Source organism: Labrus mixtus, chromosome 9 (assembly GCF_963584025.1).
Source record: "Labrus mixtus chromosome 9, fLabMix1.1, whole genome shotgun sequence".
Taxonomy (NCBI): Eukaryota; Metazoa; Chordata; class Actinopteri; order Labriformes; family Labridae; genus Labrus; species Labrus mixtus.
This window is the reverse complement of record NC_083620.1, coordinates 19108648-19125326: the sequence shown is the minus strand read 5'-3', so window position 1 is coordinate 19125326 and position 16679 is coordinate 19108648. Positions and strand designations below refer to the sequence as shown.

At 41.0% G+C, this 16679-nt stretch overlaps 1 protein-coding gene across 3 annotated transcripts in view; it reads right to left on the bottom strand.

The window, feature by feature from the left end:
• cadm1b (cell adhesion molecule 1b) overlaps positions 1-16679 on the bottom strand; it is a 158053-nt gene that overhangs the window by 48944 nt on the left and 92430 nt on the right. For 2 of the 3 annotated variants that reach the window (XM_061046684.1, XM_061046686.1), the window contains exon 2: positions 1801-1821. The exons of the other annotated variant lie outside the window; for it this stretch is intronic. In XM_061046684.1, the coding sequence (XP_060902667.1) occupies positions 1801-1821 (21 nt within the window). The remainder of the gene's footprint in view (positions 1-1800; positions 1822-16679) is intronic. 3 annotated transcript variants of the gene reach the window in all.

Below are 16679 nucleotides of genomic sequence, written 5' to 3'. Positions count from 1 at the left end.
GTTACTTGCTGAAACTTGGAGAGGGGAGAATACACCTGATTGCTGTGCTATAATTCACTATAATTGTAAACGTTGACATCAGCACCGACAGGAGGAGGTGCTACCCTGTGGTCAGTGAGTGTGTAAGACCACTGGCTCGTCTCTGAACATCAGCGTGAAACAGACAGAAGACCAGGGGACTTGATACGAGTGTTGTCTGTCACAAATTACAATGTAACGCTACTTTCCTTTACCCACCGCTGTAGCTGAACAGGTTGAGCAATCGGTGTGTGCACTTCAGTCAAACACCTGTGTTTAACCATGAGCTGCTAACAGTGTTTGCTCTAAAGTAAAGTGTCTGGAAGGAAAGAACTTTAAGGGTGGATGCTAAATGTGGCATCATGTTATTTGTGTTCGCATAATTTACATTCTCCCGCGAGGTGCATGCAATTCTCAGCAGGCATGCATTTCTTGGCAAAACATGATAACAGTTTACTGCCCACCCTTACTTGTGATGTGTTACATATATACACAGGTACACTACCAATCAAAAGTTTGGACACACAACAGTAACAGCATGATCAATAATACAGCATACTATATTATTATAATATAGCTATTGCAAGCTGTAATTAGGGCACACACCTAGTAATAGAAGTATTTTTCTATAATTTTACTATTATCCACATTTTAGAATAATAGCAGATATTAAAACATCAAAAATAAATCATTTCATTTCTTCTTTTTGGAAAGAAATGCATACATACGTAGACATCAACTTCACGATTTCTATTTATATAATAAACACGTCAAACATTTAAGTATAAGCCTTTAGATCAAAATGTATTTAAGATAATAACATGCATTTCAATTAGGTGTGTTCAAACGTTTGACTGGTAGTGTACATATATATATGTACCAACACCACACTGTGTCAGACAGTAAAGAACAGAGACGTAAGTGTTAGCACACCTCTTCTAGTGTGATGCTGGTGTGCAGGTAGGCATCAAAGAAAGGAGGAGACAGTCACACACTCAACTCTCAACAATGACAGGTCCAAATGTTGTGTGAGTATAGTGTGTTCAGGTTTCTCAGTCCTACTTTTTACATCTATATTAGGTGAATCTTTAGCTGGCTGCCCCACTGTAAGGATGGAACATCAGCTTGCACTTTGATCGCGAATCCAATAGTTCAACAACTTCTGTTTTGACATTTCTTTACATCATATTGTAAAGTACTTTAGTGTGTTAACAAATGTACAAATCCAATAACTGTTCAATCTGTCTTAACCTTCATTGTGTCACAATCAATAAATAGCATTCTAACATCTGAGATAAACAAGAGAATTACCAAACATTGGCAAATTTCTTATCTCATTCTTAGCATGTTAGCACACTGCTACTAGCATTAAGTTTAAAAAGGAGCTGCTATCATACTTTAACACACAATCTTTTTGAGCATAAGAAAAAGTGACATCAAGTTGTGTTCATTTTGGCTTTTTGTTCAAATTGATAGTGTGCACCTTTTAGTATAAACAAGTTCAGACAAACTAAAGTGACAACCAATTGGCCTGAACAGAAACTGAAATCTGCCATCACATGTGGCAGAATATTGATTTGAGAATTAAAAAATGAAAAAGAGTGGATCTGCATTGGCGGGTGCGTTGCTCTCTCCTCCTTCCATGTGCAAAAGGAAATACCAACAAAACCAGCCATTCATGTAAATATGAACAGATGAACAGACTGCTACGGACAGCCAATCAACAGACACGCAGAGGCAAGCACTTCCAAATGAACAGCAGGTAGCAAAGAGAAAGAGTACCTGTCACGATTTCAGCAGCTCCTGTAGCAGCGCGGGCAAGGCAGGAGCAAAGGAGAAGAAAAACAGACAGGTTTGTGAGCAGACAGGCTGAGATACATTCACATTTGGTAATAACAAAAAAAAAAGACAAATATGATCTAAATACAGTTGTTAAATTTAATTAAATCCAAGCTTCATAGCTGTTGATGTAATTTTCCACCAATTAAGAAGAACACAAACGGCATCATAATGAGTCATTTATACAATACAGTCTGTCTATTTTTCTACAGGTGTGTACATAATGGGCCTTTTTTTTTTTTTTTTTTGCTCCATTTTTCCCTGACAGAACATTAATATGGAGGAACAGAGGGAGTGTGTGGACTTTGTTTTCTCTCTCCCTCAAGTCCCTGATTGAGATTCTCGCCAGCTTCCCACTCTGGAGCAGCCACAGCCTGGAGACGTTCCCCCAGGATTTGGGGCGGTGTATCCTGGAGAGGAGAGCACCCGTTCGGAACGGTGCCCACCCAAACTGGCATTTCACAGGGCATGGGAGACTGGCGTGTTCCCAAGTCCCCGCAGCAGTGCTCAGGGGCCTGCACCCTTGGGAGAGCTTCCATCATTCATTGTCTGCTATTCATAAACAACCCTCACTCAAACACACACACCTCCACACTCTGCACATCCATATCTACATTTCTATTTTTCACATAGTGTCTTTTACTATATTGACATTTCAGTGACTCTGGAGCTGCTTCACTGTGTACTGTGTGAGCAGATGAGCTCCAGTACAGAGTGCACAGTATGTCGAAGTGACTGCCGGTTTCGCCTGTCATTGCCGACCGTAATAAGGGTGTAAGGTATGACACATGTCCTTGTTACAGTCCTTTGTGCATTTTCAATGTGTCAGCAATTCCCTCGGGACGAAAAAAAAAAAAGGCTGAGTTACAAATCACAAGCAATGGGAAACAAACTCTTAACATTGTCCAGGAGCCTGAAAAAATAAATCTCAGCGCCTTTAAAACTTCCAAGTGTCAGTCAAAACTTGTCTTTATTATGCGATCATTTAACATAATGAGGCTTCTGGAGCGATTTGAATTCGGTCGAAAGTGATTTAGAGAAACGTTTCAAAGACGCTGATGGTCAGCGTCAGTCAGCTACTGAAAAGATAATGAAAAGGGAACAACAATACAAGTGAGCATTCTGCCTGTTACAAGATAATTTTAGCTAGGAAGTCGATTTAAGTGATGGTTACACCATACAATAGGAATGGCATGCATTCCTAGCTAAAGTAATGTTAGCTTATTTCATTTTTAGGAATTTGTTGGAAGATAATGTTAACCGTTATCTGTGGGTAGCCAGCAGTTTTCAGTCTTTTTGTTTCATTCTGAAAGAGGCAGATGTCCCTGCAGGTTTTCAAATTTCCTTTTGAGTATCTTCTTGATAATCAAGAAGCATTCAAATGATTCTAAGATTCTCTTTATTTATGACTCACACAGCATGTGTGCTTCTTGCACTGAGCGTGACAATAAATGGGAAAATGGCCGATGTCTGAATATGTTGAATGAGGAACCCTGGATGCGTCCAAATCCAACCGACCCTCAGGAAAGCCCATAATGAGGCTTTTGAGCTGCTTTAATTGCCAGGTAATTATAATGTTGTAGCAACATTATGTAAATGAGTCATTATCATCTTGTATGTGCGGTGTGGTCTGCCCTCATTTTGTGTTACTTTGTCGAGAACGTAACCCAGAAAAATGAATCACCAGAATGCTGGGGCCATCTCAGTGTTTAATCTTGTCAACATGGACCTATATCTAAGCAGAGCGACTTGTGATATAGTGTGGTGACACCTTGCCTAACCCTTCAGTATGATCCACTTCCTGCTGGTGGCCTCTGAAACGGCTATATATAGCGTTGTGCTCTGCTTGTGTGTGTGTGTGTGTGTGTGCGTGTGCAGTGCTCCCCGTCTCTCCTCTGTACCTGCAGCACATTAGGTAGAAGTTATGAGGTGCCAGCTCCACTGTGATTAGATGTCATGGCTGTCGCTCTGCTTAGACAGCGCTGATAGACAGATTTCGGGGGGGAAATGTGTGTGATGGCATCCGTGCCAGTGCAACCGTTGCACCAATCTGTCAATCACGCTGGATGAGAGCAGGCAGGCCAAGCGTCCTCCAAATAATGTCTGTCCTTGTCTCCTCACCTCTTTTCATCCCCAGCGCGCTGCGTTCAGAGGCAGAAGAGTGGAATGTTTCCTTGCTAACAGTGCGGCTGCATTTCCTTCTGAAAATTGTTGACATTTGAAAGGGCATTTTCTGGCACTGCGTTATATATTTCTATAAGAAGTGAGGCTCTAAGTGCTGTGGTATTCAGGCATGTGTATTCAAGCCATCACCACCCCAATGAATCCGTAGTAATCAGCACCATTTTCTAGTCACTGAGGCAAAGTTAGATCTCAGGAGACTGGGTATCTATGTGGTAAGAGTGGCACAGCCTCTCTCTCGCTCTCTTTCTGTCTATCATTGCCGCTCAGTAAAAGCAGTGGGGTAACACTAATGAGGCAACATTTCTTCTCAGTACTGGTGTGATGCCTTTGAATTAATGCTTTTCCTTTCAGGTAAAGCACTCCCTTGCTTATTTATGCTCATGATCTGCAGCGTGTTGCACGTCAGACCACTGTGTGATTGCACTGTATTTGAGGACACACCAGAGCTGGATGCTGGAACTCTGTGTAGTTCCCCATAGAGATTCAGCTCTGTGTGAGTGTGTGTGTGTGTGTGTGTGTGTGTGTGTGTGTGTGTGTGTGTGTGTGTGTGTGTGTGTGTGGAGCGTTGATGTCTTGCTGTGTGTAGCCCACTGTGTTTTCATTTAATTAGAGGGATTAGAGGTGGGCTTCAAACTTTTTTTCTTCAAGGAAATGGGATCGAGAAGCGAGCTCCTGCAGAGTGGACCCGATAAACATGGGCGGCTTCTGAGGTCACGACTGTCACAAAGAAAAAAGGATCAGAGAGTTTCACTGTCCTCGCAAAGAGGGAAAAAAACGGAGTCCAACGCCTTACACCAGACTTTGTTGTGATTTTTGAAATCCACATGAAAGAAATTGTACATTACAGATACATAAAGGCCTTATACTTATGCATAGTTCAACTTCGCAGGACAACACAAAGCCCAACTTACTGTCAAGTTTCCAGCAAAGATTTTAAACAACACAGTGGGATAGCGACACCTTCATCTCGGCGAGAACAGAGCACACACCAAAGTAGTAATTATTATTTGTTCATAGAGTTGTTATTAAGACAAAATGCCGACCAAATCACTGACTGCAGCCTCTAACATTTAACTATTTTATTTGTTGCCAAAAAATATTCTAGCTTGAATGGTTACTTAGACAAGACTAGCAGTTATTTTAAGTGGATCTGCGCTTTAAAAATGTGACTCACTGTTTTCCAATCTTAAACAGACCTAACTATTATATGAGGATACAGTTAGATTAGATTTTATATGATCAAATACACATTCCCTTGAGCAATAGTGCAAAAATACATAAAGCTTAGTGCAACTTCAATTACCATAAAAATAAGCGACACATTAAACTGGCAACCACAAATACAAATCATAAAGAGAATAAAACTACAAGACAAAAACCTTAATACTGCAATAGTTTAAATATATACGAAACAGTAAAGACTTAAATGCTAAAAAAAAACATTGTGAGTATTAATTAGACTAAAGAGATAATTTATGGCTTTCTTTCTTAAAGTTATTTCTAAGGCCATTTTGCCTTTATTGGATAGGACAGCTGAAGTGAGACAGGAAATGTCGGGAGGACAAGAGTGGGGGGTGACATGCAGCAGGGCCGAGGTGCAACATAGACGTTAGCCTCCATACAAATCTTACTCCATACAAAGTGAATCTCTTTTTGTGAGAATTTCCTTGTTTTTCTCAGGATTCATGAGAAAGGAAGGTAAAACTTAATAGAGACATCTTATGAATGTATAGTATTTAATGTAGAAGGTAGTCACAGGTTTCACCTGTCCTGCAATGTCTGTGATGATTTAGAGATCAGACAATCATTCATGGCTTTCTAAAGTGATATATTACTTTGGCATCAGAGTTCATTTTCCTACAGTATAATAGAGGCAGAAGTTACGCACAGAGTGAGCTGTATACCTGTTACCTGTGCTACGGCTTGGACTTTACATTTACAAAGTCATTTTCATCGGGCGTTTATAAAGTTTAAAGCTAATGCTAAGAGGAAATACTGTTAAAATGGTATACAGTTGAACGCTCAGGGGGAGGGGAGTATTGTTTAACTTTACCAACTGGTAAAAGAAAAAGTCCTTAAAGTGCTTTTAATGAATTAAAAACAGCTCCTAAAGGCTCATTTCAGAAGACTCCTCATAACGAGAAAATAGCAAAATAACATCTGACAATAAAGTAAGAGCTGTGATTGTTTATCAAATGGGTGTTTCCAAGGTGAAGAATGAACTTGCTCGCTTAATACCTAAAGCTCATACTTTAAAAAGATGCCTTGTTTTCTCTTACAATGATAAATTAGTGCATTATTCAGTCGTTTATTTACAGCCTTGACCTGCTTCTTTTATTATCAGCTCTCAGGTACGGCTTAATCCAGCCTGTCAGAGAGATATCAGAGAAAGCTCACCTATAAACACTGCAGGGAATACACTGATTAATTCTCCCTACAGCTGACTGAAACATATTAATCAGGTAAGCTTACTGGAGATGCAAAGCGTGTTTTTGCTCGATAAACTGTGTTAAAAAAAGGAGATTTTGCAAATATCCCCACAGAGGTGGTTAATTGCTCACTGTTAATGGGATACGCTTTGTAGACATCCAATCCGTGGCTCGGATGTTTGTGTTGTGCTCACGGAAATCCAGGAGGACACGTGTAGCTGAAGACAGCTTCTACTCTCAGAGATTAAGGGATAATCCTTCAGAAATGCTGTCTGATAAAAAGCAGATATTGAATCTGGTGCTCTGCCTCCTTTTAGTGAAGTGCTGGGGGCATCAAGGATTGAACATAATTCACAAACACTGGGAAAAAAAAAGGGGGGGCTGAAATTACAAGTGCAACATCAGATTTCTTTCTTCAAGAACATAATACAAATGTGAGTAATCTCATTAGTGTACACGGCTTGGTTCTGCCACTCACTACACACATGAAATAGTCTCTGCATCTGACAAAAAAAAAAAAAGAGGGGAAAAAAACAGCCACCAGGCGCTATAATGACAGCTCAGGTAGTGTTCGTCTCTCGCTGTTGTGTCAGGAAAAGAAAAAAACAAGAGCGCTAACATATTTCGACTACTGAAGACGCCAGACTGCTGTTCCAGTCAGCCTCACATGACAGACACGGAGCACAAATACAGCAGCATCATGTCCCTAACTTAAAAATGAAGCTCGACGCTAAAGTGACACATAAATCAAAGGATAATTTGACACAATAAAACCAGGCGGGACGTCTCAAATCAGCATAACACGAGGCAGGAAGAGCATTATAGTAACACACTATTAAGTCACGGTGATTGTGACAAATGCACTAACTTCCCAGGTCTATAAATCATCAGACAACTGCATTTTGCTGGGAGGTACAAAGATTTCCTTTTTCCTACGAGGCACAATCATTCACTCTGTTATGTTAACAAGACTGCCTGACTGAGCATGGACTTAAGTGCAGCAGCGGCAGCAATATGCTCCGAAACCCAAAAGTGTGCAGCAGAGAAGAGATCCCCCCCGCTTAAATCCGAGGCGAAGCTTAACCTCTGGCAGAGTGACTCATCACATCTCATTCAGCTCATCTATTTCGGGGTGACGTTGCATTTTTTTCCCCTCTCTCTCTCTCTCTCTCTCTCTCTGTTTCTCCCTCCTCCGAGGCGGCAGGGGAAGCTTGGAAGCTTCCTTTCTGTCAGTGTTTTGTCAAAGAAAGTTGCAGCGGGAGAGCTGCGTTTGTTACCACAGGAGAGAAACCGGAGCTGTGATTCAACGCGGATCAAAACGCACGCAGAACAATAGGAATCAAAGCCTGCAAAGAGTCTTTCGAGAGGTTTCATTTTTTACCTATTCTGTACACCTATAGTGTGGCTCTTGCCTGGAAAACCCATGAGCAATGTTAACAGAACTATTAGCATGCGTGTGTGTTTGCTGTCAGCCAGCATATCTGCTTACGCACGGTGAATGTGCATACATCTGCACGAGCCTCTCTCTGTAAATGTGTGTGTGTGTGTGTGTGTGTGTGTGTGTGTGTGTGTGTGTGTGTGTGTGTGTGTGTGTGTGTGTGTGTCTCGTGTGTGTCGTGTGTGTGTGTGTGTGTGTGTGGGAGAGGGGTAATTAGGACATTAGGAGACGCTTCTGACAGGCTTGTCATCGCCACAGCCGGCCCGGTGGAAAGGAGGTGGTCAGAGGGGTAAGTGGGGGTCCGGCAGGGTCAAGAGACAGCTGCTGCACCACCACTCACTGTCTGGAAGCTCTCAGAGAATATTAAAACCCACCGGGGCCGTCGGCCAAGACGCTCTCTCATTTATGGAACGCACAAAGCTGCTTCACAAGGAGGGTGAAAAACAAATTTATTCCACTGTTATAAAAGTGCTATTGTTTTTCATCCTGAAGCATGAGAACATAAACATAAAAAGAGCAAAATAAATGACGTTGGCATTGAGGTAATTGAGGTTATTTTGTAAATCAGTGGGTTTAAAACGAATGAGCGTTGTTCCTACTTTAGCACGTTTCTTTTTTTCTCCTCCTGATGATAAATTTGTGTGGTCTAACGGCTCCTGTGAATCCGTCTCCAGCTGAGAGAGGCTCTATTATTACAATACGAGACATATTAAATACATCCCCCGAGGCTGATGACCTTGGCTATGACATGCCATTAATTGTATGGATGGATTATCATCCTCACAACAATAACATGCCTCCTTCTCTGCTCCTCTCCTGCTAACACCTGTGCCCATTCTGCGCCTGCCTCCGCTCATATACTCATAATCACATCTATCAGCCCAAAACGTTAACTGCATCCGGGGACGCTAAACACGTCCATTTGTTTGCAGTTGTAATGTCTTTGGTGCGCCTCAATCAGGCACCTGTCAGACACACACCTGCTACCTCGGCGCTAAGAGAAAAGGCAGGAGGGGAGGCCTTTTGTTTCCGCACAGAGTTTATAATCAGCACGTTGTTTCCAATCTTCTTCCACCATTTTTCAATTTCCCATTTCCCTTTTCTCAGTCAAATCACTGCTATCAATCAGGTGCATGTTTGAGAGAGCATAGAGTGTGTGTGTGTGTGTGTGTGTGTGTGTGTGTGTGTGTGTGTGTGTGTGTGTGTGTGTGTGTATGAGACACAGAGAGAGAAAGAAGGGGGGAAGTTCCTTGATGGAACCATCTCCAGCCCCAGGCCTCATTAGTCAGAGTCTGCAGGAGGAAATGTGTGTGTGTGTGTGTGTGTGCGCGCGCGCGTGTGTGTGAGCAAGGATGGTTATGTATGTGTGTGTGTGTGTGATGAAAATGAATAAGAGTGTGTCTGTCAATATGAGGCCATTTAACATTTCCCATTCCACCCGAATGATGCACCGCAGACATTATGCTCTCTATCTGAGTTCGTCTAAATGGATACTCAACCCAGTTCGTTCTATTATATTTTGCCCTTTCCCCCCACTATGCTTACTGATATCATGACAGAAGATGACCTATAACGTCGCAAAACAATCTCTGCCATGACAACATCTTCTGCCCATCAGCGTGCCGTGCTGGGAAAACATCTCAGAAATGAATGCGTCTGACTGACATGTCAGTCAGTATGACTCAAACCATTACAGCTGCATAGGCGCAAGCCATATTATGAACATCAAACCATATATCAACATGATTTGGACATAACGACAAGTACCACAGAAATAGCACAGAGTCTGCTGTTAACATTCATGAGGCACAAATTAGGCAACAAATACAAACTGTGAATAAAGGATGAGCAAACACAACAAGTCCAGATTACCGCCAACGTGGCAATATGCTCCATGTTTTACTGAGTGTATTGATTATACAAGAGATCCATTTGAAGTGGCCGCACAAAATGGCAACTATAGTAAATTCACAATGGCAGGGTAATATACGGCTTCACTGCTTTCATTTATTCACAGCTTGACATTTCCTCCCTTCCGCAGAGTGTGCTCTAACTGTGTGCCAATGGCCACATCATTTAGACCGGACCCGCATGAATATTTAACATTAGTGCCTGGCTCATAGCTTGCAGAAAATGAATTATTTTTAGTGGGCTTCGCAGAGGCACCGTGGAAAAAGCCTCACTCTGATGATGAATCGCTGGAGAGTTTATGTTGTATTAAGCAGGCAAAACAAATGGCTATCAATCATGTGAAGCTTTTCATGCTTGCCAGCTACCCATCCCTTCACCCCCCCCCCCCCCCCCCCCCCCCCCCCCCTTTCATGGATTCTGTTGGTTTTCAGAGGGATCAGCTGCCAGCTTGAGTGAGTAAAAAAGAGGGTCAGCTTTGGGTTCAGTGGTGTTTGTTGACAAGCCATCCATGGAAGAAATAGAGGGACTCAAGATGAGTCACAGTTGGCAACGTACCTACTGAAGCTTTAGGTAAATATATATTCAATAATGAATGCATCGCCAACTCACGCCAACTGAGTTTAAATGTGAAATTAGAGAGGGAATTTAAATTCCTCTAGATCATGCACCCCGTTCATTCATCACAATTTGTAAGAAAAAGTAGGAAAATGTAAAGAATTTGACATTTGCTTATTGAAGGGAGGGAACCAACAGTTTAGTTATCCCTTCTCATGGAAAGACTACCTGATTTTATGAACTGGTGTTGGAGCAACTTTTTAGACTTTAACACAGGCTTTCCCAACCTTGGGGTCCAGATCCCACAAGGGGTCGCATAAAAAGATATATTATATATTTAAATATATTGATCACAGGCTACTGTGGGCAATATCCAATGCCAAAACAAGAAACTAGCAGAGTCTCTCTGTCTGTCATCCATCCCAGCCTTTCTTCCTCCGTCCACAATAATATCCTTGAAAAGTCCTAAAAGTGGTTTACTTGCAACACAGTACACATTAGAAAAAATATTACATGAAAGAAGACAAATGTAGCAAAAAGCTGTATGTTTCTTGGATGTCCGGGGTCGCCAGAGTTTGGTGACGTCAATGTTGGGTCAAAAGCCCAAAAAGGTTGGGAACCACTGCCTTAATGTATTTTAAACCAAGGAACTTTGATTTTAGATACAGGTGAGAGGCAGCCCAGGAGTGCATCTTTCATAATGAAAATGAGGAGATTGTAAGATCATATAAATACTTAGATATTTGAATGATCAACTTAAATTTGACAAAAAAAGTCTAGGAATAATTCTTGGAACAGGCTATGAATTAACACAATTTAATTGATGGAAAACTGTTATGTTATCTTTATCTCAAAGAAAGCGAGTCTACAATCATTTAAAAATAGAACATGTTGGTAAAAGTAGTCAAATATTAGATCAACAGGGATCTTAGATCAGACTGCCACACGTCCACCAGCAGCTGAGCCTGGTCGACACACAGACTGTTTGAAAAGTGTGACCCCAAAATGTCACAATTTGACTATTGCTGCAACTCACATTTAAATACCAACTCATGTCAGGATATGACATGAAATGACTGAGTACAGTCTTTAACATGAAAGTCTGCATTTGCTTTATATCCAAAATCTGACACTGATGGTCAATCTGTTTCAATCTGTAACATACAACATAAATGTTAAGGGCACAGAGAAAATGCAAATGTAAAGTGCTTTAAGTTTAGCCTGGCTCAGACTTTGGTACAACCTGTGATTTCCATTGAAATTATACACTCTATAAAATGTCGACTGAAAAGGGAAGGAGTCCCAAATAAACACCCAGGCAGTGACCAAACCAAGGAGCATACAAACTATACAGCCTTGTTGAACCAAACTTACATTGTGCACAGAAACATTTTTCTAACCCCCAAAAACCTATTTCTCCTAAATTGTGGCGATGATCCCATGTTCCTGAAATTTGACAAACAGTGTACAAAATGTTGCACACACTGTAGAGCATAGGACATACACTATGTGGGTAACATCTAATATACATAATAACATATATATCTAACACCAAAGCAACCAGCTGATAAAAGGATAAAGGACTTGTTTTTGTTCTTCCTTAACAGCCAACATTTTCTACAGGAATCATTTCTGCTCTTATTAGTATATTTGTCAAGTTGGATCTGGAGGGAGGCTTGAGGATCATTTTGAAGTGAACTGCGGTTTAAAATCATGACCAACAAAATACTTATTGATTCTTACTGGAGGACTGCCAAGGCCATCCTTAGTTGTGGTGCGATTCTTCATACAAATAGAGATTCTGTACAGTGTACAGAAAAATACTTGCTGCTCCTGCTAAATTAAGAGGTTATGAGATCGAACCTGAGAGTGCATAAAGAAGTAGATCTTATAGATGATTAAATCTGCTCTGCATGCCTTCCTACCTGCTTGGAGTAGTTTTATTTGATTGGCTGTGTAATTACCTCAACATTGGTTAATTGCTGGTTGATATACCTCTCAAAGCAATCACATTGCCCTCTAGTCTGCCAGTCAGTCACTTAAGAATCATGTAGAAATTCAGTCAGCTATAATACACACACTCGCACAAGCCAGCTCTGAAGACGGCGCCGTGACGCCACACAGTTTACAGATTCTCAAATTACTTGACAGTTTCATTAAGACAGATTACTCTGACCCTGAAGTTTTAATCTTACAGATAAAGTGAAGCTGTTTTTGTTGCCGTCCTCAAGGATGCACTTCATTTCCAACAACATCCAACCTGAGATGAGATTTGGCCGCTCTCAAATACAATCTGAATTGCTCCAATTGATTAAACAGAAACTGGCAGGCTGAACAGAGCGAAGCAGAGTACAAACCCAGTCCACGCAGCCACTGGCAACTGTGGACACAAGATGGAGGGTAAGATATCTGTGAGTGGCCTGGCACCTGAGTCAGAGAGATAGTCCTGCTTGGGGGAGGGAGGAGTCAAATGGAGACAGACTGGGTGGCTATGTCTGTGTTTTCCTTTCAGGTTAATATTTTATAGATGTGCGATACAGTACAGGTGACAGTTTGAGAATCAATGTGCAGGCAGCAGCGATTTCTTTAGAAGAGAGGGAATGCAGTGTGGCAGGGTGAGGCAGAATCTGAGAAAAGTCTCTGTAGCTGTTAATGTAAGGAATCTGAAAACGGACCATATTCACACAGCGGGAAATTTCTTCTGATGCTGCATTCAGGATGAAAAGCTTCAGGCTGTTTGACATACTGTATTGTCATCATGTTGCTGCTGCATTGTAAACATTGTGTCTATTCCCAGTAACTGAATAGACACAACAGTGAGAATTTGGAGGGAAATCAGTCCATATTGAAAATAATAACATAATTGACAAAATGTCAGCTAAGGTCACGTAACAGCTTACTTTAGTATTCAGCCACTCACTAGCTAACGTTCACATTTGCTAAATCAAAAAATATTCTTGGTAGTCTTAAAATATAGAATAAGAAGGTAAAGTTTCCTGACTGAATTGCTGTTAGCTAAAAAGTGTCTGAATGCTTAGAAAGCAGTTGTCATTGTGTGGATAAGTGAACATTTTAGCTTAATAGTGGCTGAAAGCAAGAAGACAAATAGCTAAAATTGGTTACTTGATACAGCAGGAAAGGCATAAATTTATAGCAAACATAATATGTGCTATAGATAGCTGAATGTTACCGTTGATCACTCAGTAGCTGAGGTTTACAATATCATTAAGGTGGAATTTGATGAAATCCTGAATCCTTAAATTAACTAACACAATACTTTAGGAAAGGCTTAAATTCCCCTAAAGATTATATATGTGATGCAATATGGCAGACTGCCAACGTAAGCTTTATCATGCAGTACATGACACTTAGCTACTCAATATTTTGAAAGTGGCTGCAAGCTAACAAATACCATTTGGTTACATTACAAGCAAGGCATACATTCCTTACAAACCTAATGTTAGCCAAAAAGTGGCTAAATGCTAATGTGAGCTGTGGTCAATCAGTCGCTAAGGCTTGCATTTTTCATGAGCTTGGAATTGGCTGAAGCTTAAAAAAAACATTTGGTTACAATATACATTAGGGCCTGATTTGCTAAAGGTTTGCGTGTCTTAAAACGTGTGCAAACTTGATACCGCCTTCAAAAAAAGTGCTATCTGATCTACTAGCTGCGCGCAGTGAGGATTGCGTCTTTCAAATGAGCAAAACAACACGCATTGTCCATTTAGTACGTTTGCCTTAATGAATATGCAATATGGGGCGTTTCTGCCCTAAAGTGCAAAATACTGGGAGGAGAAAATGCAAAGAAGTTAAGTTAGTACACGCATTGCGATTTACCAAACCTGACAAAAATTGCGGTGATTGTGACGGTGTCTGTATTTAACACCTTTGAAAGGAACGTGCTAATCCAGGATACCAGTGTTACACACAACAGGCTGCTGTTATTGTAGTTAGGAGGAGGCATAGGCACAACAAAAGAAGGCACACAAGTGTTTACATGTTTCAGATGACAGAAAAATAAATGGCATGCATTTATTTTTTAATTTGATTCAATATTCTAATCGTTAAGGAAGAGGAACACCATGATTAAATTACAGGCTATTGTTGCCATATATCCAAACAAAACTGAACATCCACAGCCTCTGCATTCTATAGAATTTCAACATTGACATTTATGTCGTCCTATTTCCCTCTTTTCGCCAACATTATATTTTAAATTGGGGATTTCCTTTTTCTCTGGTCGCGCGTCTCTCCCCCAGCTCGCCTCCCTCTGGTGCGCTCCTCTCCATAATGCGCTCGTCTCCTACCTCTACAGCCCGCTGCTGCTACGCTGTAGGACGGTTGGATTGGGGGACCTCACCACTGTTTGTACCCCCGTCTTCGATATCTCTTTCCAGGGCATTTATGTCCGATCAGACACAGCGCTAGCCAGCTGTCTGGTGCGCAACAACGGCCCGAGTGTAGATCGCCCGTGCCACAGAGGACACAGTGCGTACCTCCTGCGCAATGTATGACACTTCATTCTTAAGATTAGGGGAAGAAAAGAGAGGCCCTGTTTAATGCCGAATTTAATATTTTCTTATAACTAAACTTTTCTTTGTAATATTCTGATTTATCTCCTATAACTAGAAAGTATTGTGCGTTTATTTGCCTCTTCCACTGATACCTATTTTGCGCTTGCAGTCATCTTGCTTTCCGTCCAAACTCTCCATGACTTAAACCAGTAGAACACGCAAAAGCCTAACTTAAATAGTACCGCCTCCACAAGGTTTGCACCTGGTGTCATTCACGCAAATTTTCTTAGTAGATCACCCGCAAAACGCCCACCCACCAAACGTGCAAACTTTTGGAGTGAACACGCAATTTAGTACTCTTTAATTGGGAGCTTAGTAAATCTGGCCCTAGGAAAGGTGTAGATTTGAACAAACAGTTAGCTGAAAGTGGATGACTGCTTGTGTTAGCTGTTATGTAGCAGCAGCTGACAGGTCATTAAAATGTTTGTTTTCTTTGAACTATGACCAGTTGGCTGTCCAGATTATTACTTTTCATTTTCCTTTAAGTTTCTCATTAGTCAAGAGGCGTTGATATAAAATTCCTTTGTCAAATTCCTTACATTTATACTGCTTTAAATCTGGAACACAGGCAATGTGAAAATGGCTGCAGTTTGAATACATGGTAAATAACTAAGTGTTTGAAATGAGTGAGACCTATATCTGCAACCTGAGCCCATGAATAAAGATGACATACAAGCGCCACCATTACAGATGTATCTCTGTGAGCCACACATGAAACAAAGGAAACGGCCTCTTTGATCATTACCTGTCATTCTGCCCTCCACAGGGACCGCCTGTTACCACCACTGATGTGCTGCACTGACAGGCTAGTAACACACATGCAAACTCAAACACATGGAGAAAAAAAAAAAAGGAGGCACTGCTATGAGTCTGACTGGTGTCGGCATTCAAACCCCTTCCCTGAGGAGGTATAACCATGACGACCAACCGTGTGGGCAAAGCGCAGGTTTATTATTCTATATTTGGATTCTAATTAGCCTCAGTGACTGTGAGGCTTGCCGGGGTCCACATTCACATTCGTACCATTGGGCAATTTAGTCCCTGCTTTGTGTGATTGCATGTTTGTTGAAAGTGGGAGGAAACAAGCAGAAAGGGGTGTGATCAAAGGGGAAATGTATCTAAAGGAAGTGAGTCAAAGCAAACGTGATTTCCCCGAGTTCATGCGTTTGACTTACTTCAGCTACGATAATGTGATGAAGACCTGCTGCTAGCTAAAATACGAATACAAATAAGCCACACATGAACAGGATCAGGATAAGGAGATGGACAGTGATCCTTCCTTTTGTAGAAAGTTCTATTTTGTGACACCCACGATCATTAGTGTCCAGATGAAAACCTCATATTCGGAAAGTTTGACTTAGAAGTGTCAGTTTAGATTAGACCTGTGTGAGTTTCTGCCATTGTTTTTACAACAACTTTGTTTCCTGGTGTTTAATTTGTTAATTTTAACAAATTTTACATCACTGATTTGTAACATTCATATATATATATATATATTTTTAAATATTCTTTTGGCTTTTAAACTTTTTGATGTATTTTTTAAATGTTTTCTTCTAATTTTTACGTCTGCTTGTTCCCATGTGAAGCACTATGGGCTGCATGTTTGTAAGAAATGAGTATAAATAAAGTTGAGTTGTGATTTGAAGACCAAACCACACTTTAAGGCAGTGTCCCCCACCCAGTAAATACTGTGTCTGTATTGTCTGTGTTGCAATGGTTTATGGGTTAACA